At 35.9% G+C, this 27,890-nt stretch overlaps 1 protein-coding gene across 7 annotated transcripts in view; it reads left to right on the top strand.

The window, feature by feature from the left end:
- Positions 1 to 27,890, top strand: part of VPS13B (vacuolar protein sorting 13 homolog B) — a 416,489-nt gene that overhangs the window by 336,317 nt on the left and 52,282 nt on the right. For all 7 annotated transcript variants that reach the window (XM_010709173.3, XM_010709170.3, XM_019614165.2 and 4 more), the window contains 5 exons: positions 1,417 to 1,624; positions 1,946 to 2,130; positions 18,670 to 18,866; positions 24,492 to 24,673; positions 26,438 to 26,787. In XM_010709173.3, the coding sequence (XP_010707475.1) occupies positions 1,417 to 1,624; positions 1,946 to 2,130; positions 18,670 to 18,866; positions 24,492 to 24,673; positions 26,438 to 26,787 (1,122 nt within the window). The remainder of the gene's footprint in view (positions 1 to 1,416; positions 1,625 to 1,945; positions 2,131 to 18,669; positions 18,867 to 24,491; positions 24,674 to 26,437; positions 26,788 to 27,890) is intronic.

A 27,890-nucleotide genomic window follows, 5' to 3' on the forward strand; every position in this document is an offset into this window, starting at 1 on the left:
CTCCTGTTAATTTGTATTACAACAGAGCAAAGAGAACTGATGTGAAATCGATGCCTTAGTAGTGAATCAGTAGTGAATCAGTAGGGGTATTGGTAATCAGTATTATTACTCTTGTATTAGGAGTTCCCTGCTCTGGAGTTCCAGCTGCCTTAAAAATAACATGAATAAATCTGAATGGAAAAAAGCATTCATCTCTTCTCCATCTGCAGACACCTGAGGATGCTGGGCTCCCCCAGCGGGTGATGGAGCTCCTCTGAGGTGGAGGAGCTGAGCTCGGAGCAGCTCTGGACATTGCAGCAGAGGTGCACTGGGCTCAGGGATACCTGTGGGGACCTGCCCGTTCAGCTCTCCCCTGGCTGCAGCTGTTTGCAGGTGGCCTTGGTTTGTTCCATGGGCTTACACATCGAGGCAGAGGAACAAAAAGCGCCCTTCTTCACAGCTGTATTGCAGTCACTTTAAAAGTCCTCTCATTTTGGTTGTGTTTTTTTTTTTGTATTTGAAAATGGATGTTCCCCACTGGCAAAATTTGCACTGCTCTTTATGTGCAGACTTGACTTGTTTGCTCTCCTCCCGTCCTTACTATGAACTTCTAAGTTGCTGTCTGATGGTCCCACGTTGGTTCTAAATTTCTTCATTAATTTCCATTTAAAGTTGCTCCTCTGTTTCTCCTGGGCCTGCTTCTGCGCAAGGACTAAAGGACATAGCGTGATCCTTTCAGACTGGAGGTGGATTTAAGAAAAGCAACGCTGCTTTTCGGTGCTGGGAAAGGAATGTCTGCTTGCCTTTTGCTGCACAGCATATGAGTCGTCTGCATTTTGAATTTTGGCTTTGCATAGATGTATTTTTGTTTAATTTCTGTGGGTTTTATTAAACTTCAGGCCGTGCTCTCGGAACTTGCAGCACATCCAATTTGCATTCTGCATATAGTCAGTGTTTGCTTGAGATGATCTCGGGTGTGTCTTTCTGGTCTTTTTGCTATGTCGTTTCTTCAGTTTCTAATGTGTTCCAGAGTTCCAATCAGCTCTTTGTACAATTTAAACTCTGAATCTTTAACTTTTTTGGTCCTATTTTAAATTGGAAGAGTGGTGAGTAGTCCTCGCAGTACGCACTGCACTCGGCTGTGTGTGTTTGCGTATCGCTTGGCAGCTCTGTGCTCCTCTCCAGCAACTGTCTCAGTTGTAAGCGTCAAGAATTAACACTTCTTTCAGAATGATGAGAAGAAGAAATTAGCTAAAATGATTTTGTACAGGTTTCTTGTTGTTCCTTTATTTTCACATTTAGGATATGTGCAAGTAATTAAAACTAGAGTACACTGAAAGCAATATAATGTTCTTTTTTCTTCTCTTCTTTTCCTTCAGAAACAACTGTAGGTAATCATTTTTTGTTTTGTTTTGGTTTGTTTTTTTTTCTGTAAAGGTTTTCTGGGGTCAGGAGCATTTGAACTGTTTAGTTCTTCTCCAGGAGCTTGTTTGGGAATACCTTACTAAAACTGGCAGTGCAGAGGCATTCATGTCCGAACGGAGGTATCGCTCTTCTTTCTCTATGGAAAGAAATCAGCCCTCAAAAACAGAGCATTCCTCAGATGATCTGAGAACAGGCTTGTTCCAGTATATACAAGATGCAGGTAAAAAGAATATTATTACTCTCCTTTTTTTGATTATATAATAAATACAGTAGTATCCTATTAAAGAAAACTTGCCTCTTACAATGAATTCTTTTTTTTTTTTAAGCAGCTGAAAAGCCATCTGCTAGAATGAAAAAAAAAAACAAGTTTTTTTATTTCTTTCCATTTAAACTGTAATCTTTTAAAAGTCAGGGAAATTGCATTTTTATATTCTCTCCTTTTGATCCTGAGGAGTTTATTTTTAACTGCTTTGGTCTCATAAAATAGCATGTTTCTTTTTAGAAATTATAAGACAGATTATACCTTTGTTTCATTTGACAGAAGCACAAAAACTGCCTGGTGCTTATGAAGTTGTGTTTTACAATGAAACTGAGGATAGCCCGGGAATGATGTTATGGAGATATCCAGAGCCCAGGGTGCTCACTCTCGTAAGAATTAATCCTGTTCCTTTTAATACCACTGAAGACCCTGATATCAGCACTGCTGACCTTGGTGATGTTCTTCAGGTGGGTAATGAAACTTTTCTTCTCTTGTTAACAACAGAAAACATAACTGCTGTAAAGTGAATGTCTTCAAGCTTGTGTTTATTAAAAATGAGCACAAAACGGATGTCAGGAGCTCTATAAAATCAATAGGAGGTAAATTTACAGCTTGTGCACATCTTTACTTTTAAAACTACTCATGCAAACATTTTAACCACTAATCTGCAAAGCTTTTTCATGACCTATCAAGCTTTATCAGTCTGGTTTGCCAAGAATACCAAGTTTTTATTCTAGCTTCGTATGCTTTCATCCATCAGTCTTTATGTAAAGACCTTGTTTCATTTGAAAGTGAAACAAATGCAAAGACAGGCTTGGTCTCAAATTGCCAAGATGCATGGAATCATTGACCTAAGATCTCTAGTACTGCCATTCTCTCCTTTCTCTGATTGTGGATGGCTGTACTTCTTCTAAGAAGATGCTCGAGAGTCAGAGAAAGGATCTAATTACTCATATTTTGCTTTGAGGGGGTTGAATTGGGCAGACCCATTTGACTTGTGAGATCATGGAAATGCCCTACAAAGGAGAGCTGAGTACTGCAAACTGGTGATTCTGTGCCTCAAGGATAGGCCTTATCCTTACCTCTGAGAATTTTTGCTTTCCAAAACAGTTATTACACTGTCTATTGTCTTGTGAAATTCATGTTTATAAATTCATTTACTCTTTGCATGCCTTATTTAATTTTTGCTAAATTTCAATTCTGTTGATCTTTGTTTTCTTATTGTATTCCAAATTGGATCTCTTTTTTTATTTTTTTCAATTGAATCTGCTTGTTGGTCAGAATGGTGTTGTGAGTCAAGGAAATTAAGTATCTCCCAATTCCTCCTATTTGTTCAGAAATGTCGAATCATATTTTATTGTTGCTATGACTTCCAAAATTGCATTTAAAATTGAATTATGCACCAATATGCTTCGAGTTACGGATAAGAAGTATTATCTTCTTCAGATAAATGGTATTATGTTGTTACAGTGCACATAGTGCTAGTGAGATCATATATGTGTCCTGCCAATTTCTTTGCCCTCTAGACAGCCGTATGTCCTTTCAGTTATATGAAAATTAAAATTCAATGGAAGTAAAGATCAGCTCTACCTGGCATGAGGTTTGTATCAAAGATCAAAATTGTTATTGTATGCTTTCTTGGTGACTCTATTACGTTGCTATGAAAACCAGCAATTTACCTTTTTTCAGGATGGTATTTCCAGAGTGTAGCACACCAAGTTTTTGGTGTAATTGCTTTATGCTCCTGTTATAGATTACAGACATCATAAGCATAGTGTATGTGATTTGTAATATGCTCCTGTACAAGGAAAGTATCAGATCTTCAAATGGGCATCAATGGGGATTCTACTGTACATATGAGTAGACTTAAGAGTAGCAGTCATGTTTAGCCCCTTTGTGCTGAGTGAAAAGAACACAGTTGGAATCTTCTGTCATTTCTTCTATAATTGTCTCACACGGTGCTCTGCTGCCAATTTGGATTGAGTAAACTTCTACTGGTCTTCACATAACTTTTCAATATTGCATTTAATCCTATACATTAACTACAGTGAACTGTTTCCACCACTATTGTTTTAAGTTTTTAGTCAAGCATCCCTATATAGCTTCCCTCCATTGTGCTTTTTACTGTGGCAGACTCTGTTCTTAAGATCTGTCCATTTTATGATGAATTAATTATAATGGAGTCTTATATTAACACCTTGGGTTTTCAATTACAAGGAAAGAGATTAAAGGTGTCAGCCAAGTTAGAGCACAGTGTCACATCTGTGATCTTGACTAACATATCTACTCAAAAACTGTGCTCCTGGGTAGATGGAGTGTAGCAATGCCTACATTTTCATGGTGGGCTATTAATGATGGTAGTAACTGTTGCTTGGTGATTTATCACATTTTAGAAATGGCAAACACGCACAGAACAGCTCTGCACAAGGTCAATAAACAGCCTTTTAAAACATGTACAGGATGCACTTTTTATTAAAAAAGAATAGATGGGGAAATAAGTAATAGAATCAATTTTCAAATTGATTAAGTAAACTACATCTACTGAATACACATCTCAAACTTATGGTGATGATTTAAATGAATCAGGAGATTTTTCATCAGCTCTCTTTTTTCCCTGGATGAATATATCTCTATTTTTTTTTTAATATACAGCATATTTATTGTGTGTGGAAAATTCACAAAATATAAACAGGAAAAATATAAAACAATGCTTTCATATACTTCTTGACATGAAACAGTAGTGGAACATCTGCAAACCAAATACTTCAGTTTTTTTGATAAGGGAACTAAATTTAAAAACAATAATGATATCATAGTATATTAAAAATATATTTTAAAAACTTCCTGAAGATTGTGTTTATGTTCAGATGCTATGAGGACCCATAATGTCACCAGGTGTGTTTCCAGTCTCCCTAAATCCTTTGCTTCACATAAATCCAGACAAAGGTGCATTTTTGTAGGCATGTTGTCTCTAGCTTTCTGTCTTTGCTATACTTCTTTTAGCAAGGCTTTTAAATCATGAATAGATTTTAGAAGTCTCTCTGTCTCTATAACTATTCTTTCAATTCTTGGAACTTACAAAAGCTTCACCATAAAGGGAATTTTTTTTTATATTGAAGCTGCATGTCATCTGCTGTGAAGAAAGGGATAAGCCACCAGCTTCAGATTATAGGAGTTGGAACGAACAATATTGTTTCTATCGAACTGTACCTTACTGCAACTTCTAGATTACCCCATGAGCTTATTTTCTTATCCTTTTACTCGTGTTGTTGCAAGAGTAAGCAGTTTCACTCATCAAATTTCTATTATTGCTTACAATCCCAACTTTGTTGCTTTTGTTTATAGAAGGAAGAGAAAGAATGTATGTTTCTGCCACAGAGTAGCATGTCACATTCTCTTTAGAGATTTCAAATAGTTTGATCTTTTCATGTGAAGGCAGAGAGAGAGAATCCCAGGTGCACTTGCAAGAAACAGCATCAGGATTGTATTTATTTTCTGAGATTGAGAGGATTTGAACTTCTTCCTGTTTACCGGACATTGCAACCCCTTTCCATTTAATTACTAATGCCTCACTGTCCTGTTTTCACATGCTAGAAATGTTCTTTGGCTCTGTCTGATGTACCATTCTTTCAGATAGCTACTATTTAATGAAGCACTTTAAGTTTCCCTACTGAACCTTTTTTAATGGTTTTAAGCTAATTCTCAGATACTTCAACTGTTATCTGGCATCACTTCTAATGCTTTTATATCTGGAGAGCAGGAGTTTCTCTTGTACTTGGTTATTCTTTGGTAGAGTGGGTCAACGCAATTCCAAAACAGAATAAATAGAAGAAAGTCATTAAGCATCCTATCAAAATAAAGTGATTACTAAGTTATGATGATTTCTGATTGAAGATATAGTCTGTACCAGAGAAGACATACAAGAACCATTCTACTTTTGCAGTTCAGTATCTTATAAAACATTATGACAAAAACTATCACTGAATGGGTAGTAATTAAAAATAAATAAGGTAGAAGTATCTGAATCAGTATGAAGAAATGTCACATACTGTTTTTAGGGGAAACTTGTTTCTTCCAAAATAACTTTTGTAACTGTGAGAGGTATTTCTTCCTACTCCCTTTGCCAAGATATTTTCTGGATATAACTTCTCAAGACTATGCTTAATTGAGATTCAGATTAAACAACGCATTGATTTCTAACTTCTTACTAAAGAAGAAAGTAAATCAATGAAGTGAAGCAAAATTCAATGTAATGGTGGGCTTACAAGTGTTTGGTTGCTTGTATACCTAATTGAAAGAAATTAATATTGAGCTCTGTATCAAGAAAGAGATGTGCAGAGTATTCCTTCTCTCTGAAAAAAATTATTATTTTATTATTTTAGTCTGTCTAGTTCTTCGATTAAAACTATTAACTTTTGACTGTTTCATCAGCTTCTGTTTTAATTCTGCTGATAGTTGCTCATTATCCAATATTTTTTTTATTTGTGCTCAGAAAGCTCTAGAAATAGCTAAACATCTAAGTAAAGGTCAATGTGGGACAAAGAAATATACAAAAGAGAAGCAGATTAATGTTCTCATAAGAAGAAAAAACAAATAGGCTGTGTCTTATGCAATTAATGTGATAAATACTGCCTCTAAACCACCGCTAACATACCATTTGTGTAATGGAGATCTACAGAAAAGGGTGTCAAGCTGCAAGAGACTTAGATATTGGTAGAGGCATACCCTTTTGATCTTGACCATTGCTAAGATTATTTTTAAAGCTATGGAGAAGAAAAAGCATAGATTGATGGTTGGAGGAAGTCTGATGATTGAAGATAAATCAATGAGTAATTTTAAAAGTGTGGTTACACTTAGGATATTAGCCTGTGTAGAATTTCTCTAGTTAAAATTCTTTGGAATTATGCATATATTTATACATCAGCAAGTATTCATATGTGAAGGCTTAATTGAGGTGTACTTCAGTTTCCCACTTTAACTCAAAACTATATTTTTAAGGCAACCAGCTCACTGTTATAGGGCAGCAGTTCTTTTATTTGCGCTATCACTTTCTTCTGTAGCACTGAAACTTGGAATCCGCTGGTGGTGATTATTTTCAGTCTTGCTCATCTAGTCCATAAATTGTTTTTTCACTGAAGACTGGACACAGTTATAGCTACCAGGCAGAATACCTTTTATAAATAAATCTGAAGTGCAGAAGAAGTGAACATTTCTAGTTCCAGAGGATAGTTTAGGGTTATACCTATTATGCAGGTAATACCACTGTCCCAGAACATAAAGGATAATGAAGAGGACTGTATTCTTCACCATACCAAGGAACTGTAATGTGCATTTCAGGAATATGATGTAGTGCTAAATTCAAAAGACACTTGTAGAGTTCCTTGAATCCACTAGGTTGCAACAGCTGAGGAAAGTTACCTTCTTCATTTCTTTGTGTTTTGGGTTTGTTTTTTTTTTTACAATTTGAAGGAGGGAGTTTCTGGACAAAATTCTCCTAGTGATTCAATAGTGATTTTTGAATTGTAGAGATAGAATATGGAGTTAGCTACAGTTAGGGATTTAAGCTCAAAGAAAGTGGTGATGAATGTTTGTTCTTTGAGGCTTAAAGCTATGCTTCCACTATGCTTCTGGTTTTCCAAAGTCTTCTAGTATCTACTCACAGAGAATCTACCTACTGAGAATCTCAGATTTAGTTTTGTCTTTGCCTCCAAGTAGACTACATTTACTTAGAAAGCTGAAGAGGAGTTCTTACTGTACAATACTTTAATAATAATCTACTCTGATTTCCACTAAGCAACTTTTTTTCTATCATTTATCTCCACCAGAAACAACCTTGACAAGTTTGTGTTAACAGGAGAGGGAGCAAAAATTGAAGTTGGTTGGGTTCACTAAGATAAGAAAGCAATTTGTCTGCTAACAAGGCAGTATTTGGCTTTTCTTTGCAAACAGGTGAACAAGACACACAAATTATTTCCTCTACAGCTGGGGGATTCTTCTAGCTAGTGAAGTTTTACAGAGATGTTCAGTATTTTTCATTTCATTGTAGTAGAGTTATCTTCCCAGTAAGCGATATTGCTGACACTGTCCCATAGCTCAAACAAAAAGCTCTGTATTGTAGACAGTAGCATTTACACAAGTGGCCACGTGGAGAAGAGCAGATTCATCTCATGGAAGCGATCACATCATGTGTAATATTCTGAATTCTGAGCTCTCTGATTTATTTAAGCTGCATCACCAGTACTGACTTAAAATTCTTTCTCCTGAATTGCTATCCAGTGAAAGATACAAGGTGTTAATGCTCACAAGATAAAAGGAAGATAATCTATGGTGTTTATTCTTTTCTCCATATGAAGTCAAAATATCAACCGAGCTATAAACCTGTCAGGGTTTTATATTTGTACCTACCAGGATTCCTATTGCATGCAAGTGCATGCAGTGCTATAGTCAGCATTATAAAAGCAGATAAAAAAATGGTTGTGTCCCAAAGGTACCTTTTTTGGCCTTTCTTCTTTATGTAGTGTCCTAATAAAGAGAGCACTTACTCCTGATTTAGTAAAGTGGTGATTACATTAACGAGATCTTATGACCTACAGGGGGAAAGTAGGGAAGTGAGTATTGTTGAGAGGGCTTAACTGAAATTTAATAAAGAAGGACTAGATAAATAAACCCTCTCTGGTACAATTCACTTGGATATTTGCTGGGATAGTGAAGAGAACATAAAATATTTCCACCTTTGAATGGTGAGGATTCAAAAAATTGTCTGTTGCTCTGCATTACACACTTACGGAATGTAAGTAAAACATTTGCGAAGTCTATGGTCTGGAGCCTGATTTTTTCAACATTGTCAGCCAATAAACAGTCATTTTCTAACACCTCGTGGTTGTTTAAACAGTGGCTTAAGGAAGCAAGGGCTTAAGAATGACTGACATTAGACCTACTGTAAGTCATTATTCCAGGAAAGATTTGACATGACAGTCAACAGGAAAAGAATTACGATCAACGTCAAAGACATTCATTTTCCCTTTTGACAGAGAATACCTCATTTTTGGCTGGCTCTGCTTCCTTTTTGCATTTCATTCCCTGTTGGGGCTACAATATTCAGCTGGGCATTTGAGTATCTGGGAAAGGAGCTTTTTGGAAAACCACAACTTTTATTTATCTTTGATTCATTTCTTACATTTCCAAAGCAACGTCTATTTTGGAAATCCAGATAATTTGTGTATGACAGGTTAGTGACTGAAGTTCACACTTATTGCAGAAGTACGCTGTAAAGTTCAGCCATGCTTATCGATGTATGTGGTTGCAAATTTTTGTATCTACTGTCATGCAGTTGTATCATCTTTAAACAATCAGACTCTTAAAATGAATGGTGAAATAGTTTGTATGACTGTTGGGAACTGCTTGGAAGTCAGTGCAGTACTTCATCCGAGATTCTGCTTTTTAAAACGTTTCACATTTATTCTTCCTTTTGGTATTATTTGAAATGAGTGTATTAGTGTAGAGTGTTTTTCTGATATCGCTACTATGTGAAGAATTGCAGCAAACTTGAAATGAAACAACGCAGTAGAATTATTGAGCATATCTGACCATGAAGTAGAACTTGCCTTTCATTATAATGTAGGAAATTCTTTTCCCATCACTTAACTCGATGTTTATACGCATACACACGTACCAAAATGAATGCAGGTCATTATGTAAACATCCGCTCTATTTAAGAGGGCTGAAGACTGGCTTTTAGCCTGAACTGATTACCCTTCAGATGATTTGCGTGTAAGTATTGTGATACTGGCAAAATTTTGCACATTTTTGGATGTTTTTGAACAATAAGGCTCTGGCTATTAATGATATACATCGTCTTCATTTTCTTTCCAGGGAGGAAGTAGGGGCTAAAGAAGTTGCAGTGTTGTGCACTGAGTCTTAAGCAGATGTTGAAACAGAGCCTGTTCTCTTTAGGAATTCCAGCTTTAAACATTATTTGTGAACTTCCTTGCCTGGGAGTAGGATTAGCTCAGACTTTACTATTTTGTTACTGTATTTTGTGTGTATAATCTTAATTATTTTGCTGTGTGATCTTCGTGTTCGCTGCATCAAGATGAGACTGTGTTGCTTGGACTGTGGTTTCGGCGCAGTCTGCAGGGAGTTAAGCGTAACTTGTTGGGAATGTTAATGGAAGTTGTGCATAATTTGCCTGTGCATCACACTGAAATTTACCCTTTGGGGTTATTGAGCTAGTGAAAATTCTGTTGGGTGCCAGAAGACTGACGAAACCATCAGATTATCCTAATGACAGATTTACACTCTCATTGTGTTTTGTACTTTTCAGAGTTTGTAAGTCTGATTTATGAAATTTTGCAAACCGACGTCCTTTCTGCTGTACGGTGATTTTGTGGCACTTTTTGTAGGAATCAGGCTTCACTGTGGTGAGAATATGTGGTCAAAATATCCCATTTACTTAAAATTACACAGTGCTTCATGTATTAATAGGTTGCTACCCTCAGTCCCAGAGGTGACTGCGTTTCAACAGTATAGTGCTTACATTGTTAACAAATACTGAAACCCAGAAAATGAAAGTCTTAAATAAAATGTGAAGGATTGTTCCTATATCAGGGAAAGAGAATAAAAAAAACAGTGCAAGTAGCTAAGTCTTTAATGTAAGATCTCCTATCAATATAAACTTGTTTATCAATATTTGCAACAATAAATTAAGAAAATAACCAAGGTCTCAGGAGATTAAGTGAAATGCTGTTGTTTTTGCTTTTGGAAAAATGAGCAATCTTCATATAGACTTAGTGTTGAGATGAATGAAAAAAAGGGGTTTGTAACTTATAAGAGTGCATACATTTTCTTGTTTAAAAAATCCTGCGGAACTCTTCTCAATTATAGTGTAGCACTGCTCTCCGCGCTCTTAACAAAAGCTGTTAGTGTGTTTAGAGTAATTTTTCTATAATGAAAAAGTCAGTATCTGTGACAGATTACATTACTATACACACCTGCATTTGTTCTGAACCTGCTAGCCTGATAAATTGATAAGATAAGTTGGTCACATGTTGTTTTAAAAAGGCAAAGAACAGAGTTCCTAATAAAAGAATGCTACATATTTCTTCTAAAAGGTTAAAAAGCATTTCTCAGGGCTCTTAAATTACCATATTCTGATACCAAGGGAAAATAAAACCTGGGCTTAGAGTCTTGTTTGTACTTAGAGGGCTTTCCGGACAGGAAGGCAATCTTGATGCAATTCAGTAAGCCACAATACCAGTGGGGCATTACAGGTGAAAAATTTGCAGCTGTACCCCTCACCACAATGTATTACAACTGTACAGTGGAATATTTCCTGTACAGAAATAGGGCTTGGTTAACTTTGTTTCCCAAGAGTAGATCACATTAAAATGTTATAAAATCATGATTTCCTGCATTTGAATGCTTGTGGTTTCTCAACTGGTTCCAATATTACAAAGGGTTTTTTATAGCTTCTATTAGTTGAAGATGTATGGAAGCTTTTTTTTCCAAAGTCAGCTAAAAGGCAGCTATGTGTTTCTAAAGAGCAATTTCTCTTGGAAGACATGACTTTTCTTTCACATCTCTTTATTCTAGTTCAATTTTAATTTATAGTATAATAATAGTATTTAATTTACTTCATAAGCTGCAGTACAAATATAAATGTAATCAAAATTAAATAAGTACGTGAATAGTGCCATCGATAAATTTGTTAAATGAAGCTGAAAGAGCTGAGGTGTATGTCATTACTCAGTAAACAAAATAAGCAGTTATTTTCATTATTCAGCCAAAGCCTCGACATGCATAGGAAAAAAAAAAAGAAATTGGGCAGATATTCCGTTTTGTAGCAAATATTTAAAATTGAGTGTAGTTTAACAAAATCAGTCCTAAAGCTACAACACCTCAAAAAGAAATAAAGCAAACTCCTAGAAGAAATGTTACATTGCTGGTTTTGTTTTTAAATGTCGTCATTTGTGGTATCTGATTATTACTGACTGCTGAAAATTGAGATTGTTCCACGGTGGAATAACTATTGCAGCCCAAAACATAAGGGGTGTTTAAAGGGAAAAAGCAGTGTCAAAGTAATAGATAATCCTAACCAAAAGGAAGGGATTGTGGTGGGGGCACAGAAAATACTTTATAGACTTATAATGTATTTACTGCTAGTAGCAAAACTAGTAGTAGTACCAACAGATTAAATGTTTACCTCACTATAAACCGCCTTATTTTTTTTAATTTGAGTTTTCATGGGAAGGGAAAAGTGGTAGTCTCTGGCTGTACCAGAGAGGTTTTATACACTGACAGGAGACAGTGACAGCTCTAAGGCTACACTACAGAAGCGTTCTGCAGCTGGGAGTGTGATTTCTCAGTCAGTCACAGGAGAAGATTAGGAGCCTTGTGAATGTTGAAGGATCCCACAGCAGGGCAAGGTGGTGATCCGTTGCTCAGAGGGGATTGGGTGCGTAGTGCAAATGGGCATATTAAGGAGCTGTTGTTTTATTTAATATCGTACAGAATAACATTTAATGTTTAATATTGTAGAGATAAATATTGTTATATTTTTCTGTTTAATATTATCTCTTTTGAGCATGTTTTATACATTATATATTTTTCTGCAGGTGGTTTTTTTCCTGTATTTATGTAACTCATTATTCGAAATCAAACTTCGTAGTTAAGTTCTATGTGGTGATAGCCAAGAATTTTCCCTGTGTAAAAATCTGGATAAAGCTTTTTATTTTCTACTGCTGCTGCTTCTGTTCACCTGAAGGCAGAACTGTGTTTTTAGGGCAGTTGGCCTTGGAACAGGAAAATATCCTAAAAACAGGATAGCTTTATTACAGCGCAATCAGTTTATTCCTACTCAGGAAGCTCGGGTTATAATCTCAGCATGGGTTGGCGTCTGACACAAAGTACAAGTTTGTATCATATTCTGCCTCTTGTTCACTTAGGTGGCCCTACTCAGAGAAGATAAAACACACACATGCTTCCTGTCTTCAGTTTTCTTGTACAGTAGTTGTTTCTGGAACAAGAATAACTTCATTTCCTAGAGGAAACACCCACCATCTGAGGGACTGAGAGTCAAGAAATAAGCATTTATTCTGCAAATCACTTATTTTCTAGCAAAAACTAAAACAAAACAAAAATAAATTGGCAATTGCCAAAAATTGCTTTGAGCAGATTCTCTTGTAACCAAACCACTGATACCTTTCTCTTTAGAGATCTGCATGTATATATTTAAAAATCTACTTTTAATACTGATTTCATTTTTTTGATGTATTTTAATACTGATTTAAAGAATGATATTGTTTAGTATTTAAGTAATAAAACAACAAAACTTTTATTTCCTCTTAATTCATTAATCTCACAGAACTATGCAGAAGGCTGTAGCTTTTTCCTAGGCAAACAAACAAACAAAAAGTTTGTGAAAAAGATGTGATTTGCTAAGAAATTTAGATATTTATATTACTTCTGTCCTAAACAGCAATGATGCTTGTCTCAGATCTGTCAGTATCGGGGTAATATATACGGTGAGTAGTAGATGTGGTCATTTTAGTAACCTGGAAGTTTATACAAGTGTGGTGGTGGCCCTTTGCTCAGCTGCGGAGTTCAGCTATAGAAATATTCCAGCAGAAAGTAATGTTCACCCAAAGCTTTTAAAGTCCAAATTACACAGTATAAAACTGGAAGGATAACATCAGGTCACAGGGAGGTCTAGAATCATGTTGTCATCATAAAAGCCTTTAAAAGGCATATATGGATCAACAGTCCTTTGTTTTCCATTCTATCTTCTTTTTGCACAAAATTTTATGTTGAGATACAGAATACCCATGTGGTCAATGGGGTGTACAACACATGGATGAAAAGATTAATAAGTAACATGGTGTTAACAGATTCTGCAACAGTTTCCAACCTTCACTTTTTGAGATAGGAATTAAATTATTCTGGAACACATAATGTGTGACATAATGCATGATGAAATAGAAAAAACATGGTCTGTCACATTGTAGTGCATAAGTGAGAATATTTATGTTGGTTATCAATACTGTCTTGCTGATAGATTAACAGGCATTCAGGAAATGAGTTGAATGATGCGGGTTTTAAAAGTGGTTTTCAAGTTTCTTTTTCTTTTTCTTGTTTTGATTTTATGGTGTTTTCTTGTTTTTTGTTTTTCTTTTTTCAGAGGGGGGAATTGGGGTTGGGTTGCTTTTTCTGTTGTTTTTTGTTTTTGTTTTTTGCAAAATGTATATGATCAAAACTTCAAATCAAGTAGAGAACTGTACATGTTCAAAGAGGTAATATTAGTAATGTCTGTGCTGGCATAATAAGAATGAAGACTTTTTCTTAAAATAAATTGAAACGAGAGATTCACAGAGAATAGGAAATGACATTAAGTCTAAAGATTTCTGCTTCAAGGCAACTATTTCAGCAAAACTGTTTCTTTGTGTTCTGTCCTTGCAGGGGACAGAACTGGAACTGTCATTCAAACACAGCTGCATTCCTTCCTATCACAATTATTAATAAACCATTTTCATTCTTAATCCAGACAGTGTCCCACAATTTCCCATGTCTGTAGCCCACAGGTAACAAGAAAAGGGAGAAACTTTCAAATTTTCTAACTGTTTTGTTTTAAATCTCTTTCTCTCAACTATGGAGTTGAGGCTGATTTCATGTACCTTTTCACTTCTGCTTCTGTTCACTATTACTAATGCTACTAAAAAGCATTTAACTGATGTTGTACCCTCCACTGCTACAGTCAGTCCTCTAAATGAGTGTGCAGTAGTATTTGCTTTTCTTTCAAAACTCATCTTGAAGCTTCCTGGTTAAATCCGAGACCAGAATTAAATAGTTCTATACACATAAATGTGATATATGCTGTTCATTAATTGCACTTTTTGCATTTTACATGTGAATGGAGTCATTGTAATGAAAATTTTTTGAGAGCTAGGAAAGAAGACAAAAAGCTGTGGAGTACTGTCTCTTGAAGTGCTTGTTTTGCTAAGTTTTTGTGGTAAAATGTATTTCTTCAGTGTTTCATTTTGGAGAGGCAGCACAAGTGGTCACATTTGCTAAGAGGTAATAATTATCCAAATTATAGCTTAGGTTTTATTCAAATACTGTAAGGTAGAAGTACGGTATTTAATTCTACATATGGGGATTTTTTGTTGTAGCTAATTCATTTATTCCCACTGCCTATGACTCAGTTTTGGAGTTGTAGCCCATTTCCAGGCTTTCACAACTATTATTTTTGGCAACTAATATTACCCAGAGCTACCATCTTTCTTTAAATTTATCCAGATCAGGCATTAGGAATGAACCCCCTAGCAAAAATAAAGCTAGATATGTAGGAATCAAAGATTCTAAGTCAACGAAGTCTTTTGAGAGCTTAAAACTAGAAAGCTTACGGTTTGGATAGTACCAGAGCATGAGCCATGTTTTGTATAGGTAATCACTTAAAGAGTCCTTTGACTTTTTACTTCTAATGTGTAGATGATATCTAGAAATGCACTATATCTTGTTCTGTTAGATTTTTTTGACATGTTGCAACAGTTAAGAAAATTTTCTTGAGCAAAAGTAAACAGGAATAATTTTTTCTGCATGCCTACCAGCCTTCTTTAAATGGTAGATGATACCTTGTTCTATCTGGCTGCTCATACAGCTGAGTCCCATGGTAATTAATGTGCCATTCCAAATTCTTCAGAATTCACTTAGGCGGTTACCATGAAGTTCCTGAAAACAAATGCACTGTGGTAGCTTATACTGGAACCTGAAGATGAGTTGTTACTTCTTTATGCCGTAATAGTTATTTTCATCATTTTACTTTGCCATCTTTTCCTCAAGATAAGGTTCTCTATTTCCACCACCTACTGAGTAACACCATTTTTTTTTAAACATCATATATGAAATCTGTTTGGTTGGGCTATTCTCCAGTTTTCATTCTGCCTTTATTTTCAATCTCTATTTTACTTTCCTCTCACCCTACTAATAGTTTTTCATACTGTAGTGCAACTTGTGAAATTCCTTTATTGTGCTTTTTAACAACTTCTTCCAGCTCATTAATCGTAGTGGAAGCAGAATTTATCACCTTGCTTAGCCTCTTTTAAAATGCCTACTACTTGCCATTCTGTTCCAGTTTTGTGAGGTTGTCATTAAAGAGAGAGATTATTTTCCTTGCATGTTGGAAAAAATACTTTGTTGTGAGATGTAATCTGAAAGAAATAAATATTGTAAATAGTGGGATGGCTTTTCAAGACTTTTGTTGCACGTGTTACTTAATAGCATTGACAAGATAGCTTAGGTGTTGATAGGCAACACAGGGCCAAATCAAGTATTCAGATACATTGAATCAGACTCTTAGAAACACTCAAGGTCATTTTAAGACAGAGATTTAAAAGTAAACAGAAATAAATACTGCTGCTTGAATCAATGTTGTATTTTCAGAAGCACTGTGCTACCATAAAAGGCTGCAACATTTTGTTTGAAATTATACAGATCCTTTCATAATCATACAATTCTAAGACCTCACTGAAGGATAGGAATATTATTGTGGTGTTGCAGGTTTTTTTGTTTGTCCACAAGCATTAAAGCCTAAAAAACATTCAACACGGAGAAGTTTTGAAGAAATCTAAATGTGCTAAACTATAACAACAATTAAACTCTATAGAGAAACTAAGAGTAAGAAGAATAAATGTAACATGACTTTGAAATATGGCTGCAAACATAATTATGTAACATTTGATAACACTTATTGTGGACAGTACGATTGTAGAGTTGGCATCATAGAACCAATCAAGATGTTTTCTGGGTCATCAAGCTCAGTCCTGTCCCACTGGGCCAGAGTTGGTCGCTGCTTCCGTCTCATTAGCAAATCAAGTCTTCAAAAGCAGCTGTGATGAACACAAAGGCTGTCCTCAGACCTCTATTTTTTTCTCTTATGCTCCATTTCTAGTCTTATTCTTTATTGGTAGGGCAACTGTTTTGACCCCCAGTTTCTCTAGACTTGTTCCTCTTTGAAGTGTTTAGCTCCTGAAGTGTCTGGAGAGCAATGGTATTTCTCTTCATAGAATCATTAAGGTTGGAAAAAACAACTAAGGTCATCTATTCCAACCGTCAGCCTACCCCCACCATGCCCACTAAGACATGCCCCTTAGTGCCACATCTACATATTTCTTGAACGCCTCTGGGGATGGTGACTCCACCAGTTGAATTGACTGCTGATTCTGCGCAGGTTCCAATGTGAGTATTAACACTTTTAACATGAATAGTTCGGAATGCATTCTCTAGTCCAGATGAGACCCCCCAGGTGTCAGATACAAGTGAATTGACATTTGCCCCACTCTTTTGGAAATATCTCACCTGATGTTTTTCAGGGTGGCATTTGCTTTTTCCAGGCATTGTCCTGCTGCCTCATAATTTCCCACTGACACTATTTCCTGCTGACCACTATTCACAATTTGCAGCTGGAGATGCAGCTTATAAAGGATATGTTGCTGTCATATGCATAATCAATCCCCTTTTCTCAGACCCTGGTCTTTGAAATTATGTCAGCATTCCTAATGGACATTGCTACACTACCCTATTTTACATAGTGGCATCAGAGCTTTGTAGCAGTTACCAGATTTATTTTTTTTTCTTCCTGACCTAAAAAAACCACCAGTGTCTGCGATTGCTTTTTTCCATCATCGGGTATCGCTGTGACTTGACAGATGCAGTAAAAATCCATGTTTCAAGCTTTGTGGTTCCACACGTTAATTCTTGCAAGATTCTTTGGAGGAGATTATTTATGTTCCTTTGCCCTCTCTAGCTTGAATGACTGAGCTCCCTGAATTTTCCTCCTTAACCCTTCATTCCCATTAATTAATCAGCCTGCTGTCACCTCTGTATGCATTATAGTCCTCACTGAGTAACAAGGAAAGTACTTATGGAGGCTCATTTTGTGGCTGTGTTTAGATTTACTGAAATCTCTGACGCATTCCTACTTTTTTCCAGGTTATTTTTGTGCATCTATACAAACACATACAACGATATTAAAGGAAAACATAAGAGCATATACATATGAATACCTATGCTTTTTTGTTGTTTTACTATTTGTTTTCAGACAACTTGACCCTTATTTCTTAGTTATAACTATGGATTTTTGTATTTTAATTGTAAAGTCTTCCTGTTGTACTAAGTTCGATCCTATTTTAAATTCGTATTTATATTCATTATATCACCAAAAAGAAGAAAAAAAATGTGTAAGACATCTTTAAAATGTGGGTTTTTATTATTTTTTTGTCCTGTTATGCTTAGAAATGTCTCTAGTGACATTCCCTCCTGTCCGGTGAAGCATCCAGGAGTAATCAAGTTTGGGTTATTTACAGACTTAAAATAAGGAATGTGATTAAACTAAATCTGCTGTGTATTTGCTGGGCTCGAGTTTTCAAAAGTCAGCTAAATTCCATATTCCATGACAGAGAAGGTGATGGGATTACAAATACACTGTGATTTGTCACAGGATTTTTATTCATGTGCTAACCTTCCACATGGCATCATGCTGCCCATCATTATTTTTCCTCTGCCTTTTTAGTCATTTTAATATATCGGTGATTAAATGAGTAATTATCAAGTTAGTGTTTTTAATGCAATAAAACAAAAGAGTTAATTAAAATAAAAAGTGATCTTTAATGATAATTAAAGTGAGCTTGGGTAGTGCACTGTAATGACATCTGATTGATTTTTTGATTGCCTAATACAGATAATGATTTACTGCATTGTCTTTGTTGTTCTTGGATACTATGGAGCAAATAGCTATTTCTGTAAGAGAAAGATTGAACTGTTTTACTGCAATGAAATTTGAAAAACGTTTTTAGTCAGCACAGCACAGAATCTAAGTAACAGCTACAATTCTGGTTTCCCATGTGGCAATTTCTATTTTTTTTTGTTAGTTTTCCATTTGTGGTGTGAATTGTAAATCCCATTATTATATTTGCGATGAAATATAAAGTAATTACCACATCTCCTTTTTATCACAGATTCCCTGCAGCTTGGAGTACTGGGATGAGCTTCAGAAATCATTTGTTGCATTCCGGGAATTCAGTCTATCGGAAAGCAAAGTCTGTGAACTGCAGCTGCCCAACATCAGCCTTGTGAACGATCAGAAGGAGCTCATAGCCTCCGATCTTTGGAGGATCGTCCTGAACAGCAATCAGAACGTAGCGGATGACCAAAGGTAATTTTAAAGGAGGCAAATTTAAAAGAAAAACAGAAATCTAATGCTGCATTCTTAGGAGATCTTTTTAAAGAGGCTTAGGAAATAAGATACTGTTTTCATATACGGTAAGAGGAGTGAGTCTTAAAAGAGTTTCAAACCGCAGTTTGCTTTCACACAAGGTGGGGAGTATGTGCTAAAAGAGCTCTCTCTTAGATTTATTAACAGTCTGAAAGTATTATAATTTTCTGAATGCCATTGTTACTGAAGTGAAAAAAAAAAACAAAAAAACAGGTTGTGTCCTGAAACCTCTTAGCTGCACAGGTTCATAAAATTGGGTAATTAACAGAAGGAGAGTGACAGTCCGCTGTGTAACACAGTAGTGATCATTCTTCTTCCCACCATATGTAAACGTTATGCACACCACTGTATGTAAATGTTAATGTCCTCAATGCAAACCAATGACTAAGACAAGTCACTTTTCTATTAAATATATTTTTGAAACAAAATTATGGTACTTCAAGAGTAGCACATTTTTATTTACACAGCTTGCTTGCTGTGCCAACAGAAAAAAATTTTAATCCGAGTTCTAAAACTTTGGGGATCAATATATCATTATGTTTACAGCTGGAGGCTTTGTAGGCATACAGTGAAAGAAATTCACTGTTTGCATTCATTCCTTTTTGATTTATAAGTAAACTTAGAAGAAACGAGTATAAGGTCCTTCATAAGAGGGAGTGGAATTGCCTTCAAAGACCCTCTTAACATGGGTAGTTAGAATGGAAAACCCTGCTGAATCACTTGTATTTACCAATTGCTGTTGTCTGTGTATGGACATGTGCTTGAGTATATGTGTTGTGTTCATATACATGTATGTGAAGCTACAGAATGCAGAGAAATCAAGAAATACAAATATGACTAACAAAATCGATGAAGAAAATTAAACATCTGGTTTCCATTAATAGTATCAGGTTGGAAATGATTTCTTGATGTTAATTGTGAAAGAATGCATTTTCATCATTGAGAAGTTAAGTGTTTTAGACAAGGTTAATTCCTCTGAATGTGGGACCTTGGCAAAATTGCCTTCCTGGTCAGCTTAACACCACAGAAATTTGAACTCAGTGGGAACTGAAAATTAAGTAGTGAAATTTAGAAGATTTTTTTTCACCAAGGCATTTGACACTGTAATCACGCTTATTGTTTTATGCTCAGAGAGGGTTCGTCACCCTATCACCTATGTGATGTTCCATTCAGGGAGCTCTGATAAGCTAATGAGTAGTAATTATTAAGAAAGGTTCTTGAGTTCAAATGAAATACAAATAATTTTCTTTTTAAATTTCAACAGCAGTTTGGACTGTGATTAACATCAGAAACATTTTAGAGCACAATATGAATTCACCTGCCCAGAAGGCCTGAACTCAGCAGGGAGTTTTCAGCAGGGAGTTTTCAGCAGGGAGGCTGCAGGCCTGCTGTAGAATAGTGGATATCCTCAGTGCTGTCCGAGTTTCGAGATAAAATGGGGTAAAAATACTGAATGACCTTAAAGTACCAGAAGGCTCCCAGGAGGACAATTTCTCTGTCCACAGCAATGACACTAGAAGCTCTATGTTCTCCAGACTCTGTGTGTACACAAAGAACTAAAGCAGAAACCACGTCTGACAGAAAAGGATTTAAACTGAAGCAAACACAGCTCACTGAATAGAGAAAGCAGGAAGGAAAGAAGGCAGCAAAAAGCATGCAGCGCACCACTGAAGCATTTGAACATCAATGAACAGAAGAGGGAACTTGTGGGAAGGTGCCTTGAACTACCAGCTCCTTAGGCACATGTACAGAGACAGCAGAGTCACAAGCTTGGGTATTTTTGGTGGCCTGATGAATTTATAATCATATGATTACAAATACGCTAACACCTAAATATGCTAATAGTAGACTAGGAATCTAAGGATTTGTATGGATCAGGATGAACTGCTTTTGGAAGCCAGGAACATGAAGGATGCATGAAGCAAGCCTTCAATTTCAGTCAGAGAAGGGAAAAGGTTGTATTCGCAGCTTCAGCAGCAGCTTCGGATAGAAATTCAATCTCTCAATATATGAACTTCAAACAAGGCTGCACTGCAAGCTTCCTTACGGATGGACTGATGTGTAAGAAGTAATCCTGATGAGTCTGAGTGAGCTTTCTCAGAGTAACTTAAGGGGTGAGGAAAGGAGCAGTTGTTTCTCAGAGATGAAACTGACCTGTGGTGTTAGAGGCACACTCTTTTTCTTGGGGGTAGAGCCAATAATGCCAGTTTCACATCACTGACCTGGATTCACAACCACTGAAATACATGAAGTTACGTCTAAACAAATGAATAAATTTATGGAAGAGTTAAGCCTCAAAGGACCAAGTCCAGTAAAGAGAAATATGATTTAGGAGATGGTGATAGATATCACAGACTTGCAAAGAAGGCCAGTCTTTCTAGACCCCTAGAAAGATAAAAAGTCCACGTTGACAGTAACTTTATTGAAGCTATAACTCTGTCTTCATCATATGAGCATATTGCTACTAGGATGAATGTTTTCTTGTGATCAAGAATCCTAAAATTTATCCTATATTCAATTTCACAAAAAAATCCCAAACATTTTTCTTTTTGAGAGAGACTGCCCCATGTCCCAGTATACGTCCAGTGTTAGGCTTCTTTCTAAAGCAAGCATGTTTAATATGAGATCTCACATACTTGTGAGAACAGCCACGAAGGCCAGTGCCAACTGTTAGACCAGGAAGCTTCAGTGCAGAGAGGTTTGTAACTGAGAGCAAGAAGCAAAGGTTGTATAAAAGTTGAATCTCAGTTTGACTCTGTACTCATGACGATTTGATGTTAATTATGTGCTATAGCTGTAGGACTGATTAGCAAATTTAATTGCTATTAATGGTGAAGTATAAAAATGCTTAGTTGTCATTGAAGTTTATTTTTTAGTTTGATCCTCAATTTTGGGTCAGACTCTTAACAGCTGCCATATGCACACAGCTGCTGCACAATGACAATATTTTTCCCTCAAATTCTGCAGGGTTTTTTTGTTCTAACCTTTATGATATGCTAATTACTAATACTAGAGAGCAAACTCTCGTGTTTTAAGTACTTCATTACTGATTCCTAAAATCAGTCGTAAAATATGAAATTTATGTGGCTTGTGTGACAGGAAAACAAGGTTTGTGAGAAGATGTGAATCCAACTGATACGTTGAGTGGTAGCTGACAGGCTAAGAAATATCAACCACAATGAATATGGGAATGTGCAACAATGTCATGATGCAAACACTGTGGTATGCAAGCTCTTTCTGAGATTGATCAGGAAGTAATTAGAAGTACAAAAATCAAGGAGCTATGTGGCTAAGGACATAATACATATGTGTATGTTGTTTATTTTTAAGAATATGGTAGACCATTCAGTATTTAATGAATGGAGTTAAATGTACATTCATGAATATTTATTCAATGAATGAATACATTTGAAAACGTAAGTGAAATAATTTACCATCCCCTTTGGGATTTAGTATAGTGTCTATGGAAAGAATCAATTATGGCATAAATGATGATTCATGGAAATCCTTAAAATAGAGAATTGAAAGGAAATTATCATGGAATAAATTGTTTTTATAGATTGTGTTGCTATTTTGCAGAGCTAGCAAGTTGTAATCATAATGGCTTATATTTAGGGCTCTTTTTGGTTGATGAGACACTAAAGTGACTTCCCAGTTTGGTTGAGAATAGTTTTTCGTTCTTTGTTTAAATGGATTGCATTACAAAATGTTTTATTCACTTGTATAATCTCCTTCTCTTCTTCTTCACAGTGGATATTTTCCCATGTTGTGGTTTCATCACAAATGACAGTTTGGGTTTTAAAATTCCACTCTTAAAATAGCAAGAATATAGCAGGTCATTGTTCTCAGTTGCCATATAGTTAGTTTGAACTGCTTTGCATGATGTAAAATTATCATACTTTTTAATATCTCATGACTTCAAACATAGCTATTTTCCATTTTTAAAATTGTGATACTTAAAGATAATAAAAATAAAATGATGTTATTAAAGTCAGGTCAGTTTTATTTAGAATTTCCTCTACTTTTGCTGCATCCCTCCTACAACATGCTGTGCCAAATGCAACACATTTCCTTTTTTCCCCAGCTGAACAATGGTGGACTGTCCAGAGTGCATTTTGTAGCTCTAGAACAGCTATGAGAATGTGAGATTTTCTTTGTTGTTATATCATTTGAAGCACGAATTTTGATTGCACAATCAGATCTACCTCTATGATATTAGTGCTCCTACTATAGTACATCCACACCAGAGAAGCTATGGGTGCTCCATCTTTAGAACTCCTAAGACCAGGCTGGATGGGGCTTTGGGCGGGAAATCTGGATCGAGGTGGTCTTTTATGTCCCTTCCAACCCAAAGCTTTGATAATGATGCTTTGATAACTAGCTTATCTTTATTTGAGTTCACTGCTTCATATGTTATGTACACAAATCTAATGCTGTATTTAATCTCATTTATGATATTAAAAACCATACAAGGTAATTACTGTAACACAAAATAAGTACCGATAAACTTACCCATGGGCTTCCACACATTTACAGATGAGCATTTTGAGTACTTACATATTTATGTATAATGTTGCAGACACACAGGAATTATGAAGAATTTGGTCCTAAAATCATAAAACATGTTGATTTGAAAACTGCTCTCTGAATTTAAAATATCTTTAAAATGTTAATGGTAGTCTATTCGTGGCGCTTTACAAAAGCTAATTATTTTCTGAAAAAAAATAAACAAGCCTTAGTTAATCCTTTGTTCAGTTTATTTTATTTTCAAGTCTTAAATCAAGTCAATGCTTTTAAATGAAAACTAGTGCTAAACTGCATAGGGAATGAGAATGAGAAACATTAAGGATGGATTTGGCTTAAATTAGAAAGTTTATTTGTACTTCAGTGGTGTCTTAGCAACCTATAGAATTGTAATGTAGTTTTAGTTTCTCTCAAGGGGATGAAAGATAATGCTTGGAAATATTCATGGGGTCAGGAACACTACAAGGAAAAAAAATCAGTGAGATGGCATTTAAATGTATAGTAAATATGTTGTAATAGGTGTTAGTAAAAGGCTCTGGGATGAGTGTATAACAGTCACAGATTCTTTTTAAATGATGACTGTAGAATGAGAAGGGTAATGGAAGAGAGTTTACAGGGGCAGGGCTTAAGCATAAAGATAGTTATGTGGCTGTGAGTAGGTTTCCTTAAAATCAAATGTAAAGTTATCTTGGCCAGATTAACTTTCAGATCATTTTCATAGCACTAATAATGGTGATATACTCTGTTAAACTTCTTTCCTTTTTATTTTCTGTAAATACGCTTCATTTCAGTGATCCATGTGTTGAGTCAGTAAATTAGAAGTTCACTGGGATGCAAGAAGCACTGTTGGATTGCAGTCTTGCCTACCATGATCTGCTAGGGAAAAAAAAAATACATAAACTGACATTAGCAGTTAATTATGAAACAGAATGATGACATTGGCTATGTCAGAAAACCAGCATGGCACATGTTCAAGTCCTACTGTAAAGTGATAAAATCCTACATCTGCTGAACCACCTCTTTGTTATCTGCCTTCCACAGCTCAGAAAGTGAATCTGGCTCCCAAAGTGCATGCGATCAGCTTGTAACTCCTACAGCATTAGCAGCCTGCACCAGAGTTGACTCCTGTTTTACCCCTTGGTTTGTGCCATCACTTAGTGTGTTGGTCCAATTTTCTTTCTTGGAAGTCCACCTTTGCCATCATCTTGATCAACTAGGCACAGGTATGTACTCCTTCATGCAGAATAATTGAAGCATATAGATCATATGTAGTGCTTAATCGTCACTTTGCTCTCTGTAGTCCCCATTTCCCATTCTTGAAATAAATTACCACCAAGAGCTACCAGACTTCAGGGTAAAACTCATGATTTCTGTTCTGTGCACTGAGTGAATACGTTTCACAAGCAGCGTGGCTGGCTGATCTGCCCCCTTCCTCCCTCAGGAATGGGTAACTGTAGAAGTAGTCCAGTTTTCTTAGTCTGATTAGTAGCAGCAGGTGCCACTTCATTTTTGAGCCATCTTACTGGATGAATTTGATCTTCTAAATTTTCCAGTATATTAACAGTACTATTAAAATAACTGAAGACTTTGCAACCCCCTTAGTAAGAATTCCTTGGAAGAGCTCTGAGAACTGCAGATTTAACTGTTATTTCAATTATGATCACTTTTGAAGCTACATCTGTTTTTGTTCAGTGCACTCTGTCATTGCATTAATGGCAAATACATTCCAAGAGATCTTTAGATTATCATCCGATTTTCAAATGCCAGGAATGCTTTCCATGGAAGATGAGCAAATATCTTAGATAATTTTGACAGAACCAGCTTTGTTTAGGAATCATTTTTGGTTTTTTTTGCAACTACTATTATCAAATCATACTGAGCCTGACACTCAACATCTAGCAAGTAATTACTTGTCTATCGGCTACCTCTATCAGTACATAATCTTCCTTGCTGTTGCACTCTGTTTCCAGATGTCCGTTCTTTAAAATTGCATATGCTGGAAAAGGCAAAAAATCGGATTAAAATCAAACCCAGCTGTTTCTTTTTTCTTTTCTTTTTTTTTTTCCCAGCAGCAACTGAATTTATGCTGATGCTGCTGTTGCTGTTGTTATAGCACCTAAAGACCTTGAGATTTGAGGCTCTGCTATGCTGTGTTATACACGAAGGGAGCACAACGCTTATTGTATCCATTACACTTTTATAGTATAATTGGGCTTGATCTTGGAAAGTGATGAGTGTTTTGGTTCCAAATCTGTAGAGCATTTGAGTATATGCTAATTTTAAGCATATGAGTTGTTCTAGCAATATAAATAATAGCATCAATGGAAATACTTGCATACTTAATGTTACAAAGCAGTGTACGTGCTTTGCAGTGTCTGCTGCCACAACGCTCAGCACTTCGCCAGACTGAGACTGCAGTGAACACAATTAAATCTTTTTAATGATATATACTTCAGTCTCAGGATGCTGTTTTGTTTAACTTTTAGTGTTATGGATTAATATGCTGCATCTCAGTACGTTTGTGCTCTTAATTATTCTATAGTTGCTGTGAAGACATTTTTCATTGTGGAGCCTGTTAGCCTGCACAATCACATTGCCACAAATGTTATATTGATGATTTTTATTGTATTCATAATGAGCTACGTATGGAACTTCATGTGTGTCTGCCATAGCTAATATTGTCTTTGCTCTGAATAGGTGACAATTCGATGTATAGTGTGGTTTGTAGGTAAAAGAGTTTGCCTGGTGGATCTCTAGCATGAGACAATTTTAATTTACAATTCCTTTTTTTCACAGCTACTATTAATTGAAGTACTATTTTAAGTCTAAAAAATGGTATGAACAGGATTCTTTTTGGATTTCAGAAATGCCTGCACTCTTCACTTGTTTTCATCATATGTACATGCCATTTTAATAATTTGCAAAACCATGCATGATGTGGCTGTAGGGATTTCTACTAAAGTCTTGTTTGTTCTTTTGCCTTTCAGCATCACCAAAGTTTCTTCAGCCATTTTTATCTGATAAGAACATGCCGTCTGAGCTAGAATACATGATAATTTCCTTTGATGAGCCCCGTGTTTATCTTCGTCAGTGGAGTGATGAGTCAGTGTTCCAGGAGCTCCAGTTTTCCACACAAGCTGACTGTAAACTTCTGGAGTGCCGAAATGTGACTATGCAGAGTGTTGTAAAACCTTTCAAAATCTGGAGCCAGATTGCTATTTCTGGTGGCACAGGAGGAAGGCTGTTGGACTGCACAATAATGGTGGACCCCATTTTGATCCTTTTTGGCCAATATGCAATTCATTCTCTAAATACAGCAATTCAAGCTTGGCAGCAGGTATGCAAATCCTAGCAAAAATATATATAGATATATATTAGCCAATGTGATTAATTTAATTGCAAATGAGGATACCAACTGAATTCATTTACAGAAGTCCAAGATATAAAATATTTAATTTATATAATCAAAGTATTTCATGGTAGCAGTGAAAATTAGTAGGCATTGATTGCTAAATATAGTCCAAACAGCTTGAGTTTTGGTGAAATTACATGGATTTGCATCAAACTAATCAGAATCTTGGTCTTGAAATGTGTAACATTCTGTTAATGTATGAAAAGGTGAGTGGTACAAGTAAGCACAGCTCACTTTTAAGTGGTAGAGCATATTGTTTCCAGCTACTACTTCTATCCGTATTGAAGTTTCATGTTACATTCTCTACAAGCAGCATTAATGGCTGAAGCCAGTCCCAGCATAAAGCACCTTGCTTCTGCAATGACCCCTCGAAGGCCTGTAATTCCCCTATTCCACTATAGCCTTGAAATCAAATCATTCTCTTCATCCTGCTTAAAGACCTATGTGGAGCCTGGGAATTAATTACCTATCATGGCACTACAATAACAAAGCCCCCAAAAAAGGATAAAACATCTGTTTTATATCAAAAAATTCTTTTTTAAGGGCATTCCATGGTTTTCTTGTTGCAAAAGGACATTCATAAAACAAGATCTAGTGTGATTTAAATCTTTACAGCTGGCTCAAATATCAATGTGAACAAAAATCTTTGTAGCTCCAATTTCTGTTTTTTGTCATATTTTGAACAATGCTTTTAATAAAAAACAAACATAGAAAGTAGAAAAGGGTCCTTGGTAGGATATTTAAAGCCAAAATATAACTGACTTAGAACGAGTCCCTCATCTAAGACATGTGTGGCAACTACTGCAAAATGGCCTTCAGAAAGGTCAGTTTCCTCTTTGGATGGGAAAAAAAGGTCTCTCAGACATAGTTATACATATAAATAAAATATGGTGCATAAATATTTAAATGTTTTAAACCACATCACAGTGTGAATGAGCGACTGACTACTCTGTGCCTTGAAGGAATATTCAGAGTTGAAAAAAATGGAATTGTATATTTGATTAAGTAAAGCCATATGTCGCATAGTA

Source organism: Meleagris gallopavo, chromosome 3, assembly GCF_000146605.3.
Source record: "Meleagris gallopavo isolate NT-WF06-2002-E0010 breed Aviagen turkey brand Nicholas breeding stock chromosome 3, Turkey_5.1, whole genome shotgun sequence".
Lineage (NCBI taxonomy): Eukaryota > Metazoa > Chordata > Aves > Galliformes > Phasianidae > Meleagris > Meleagris gallopavo.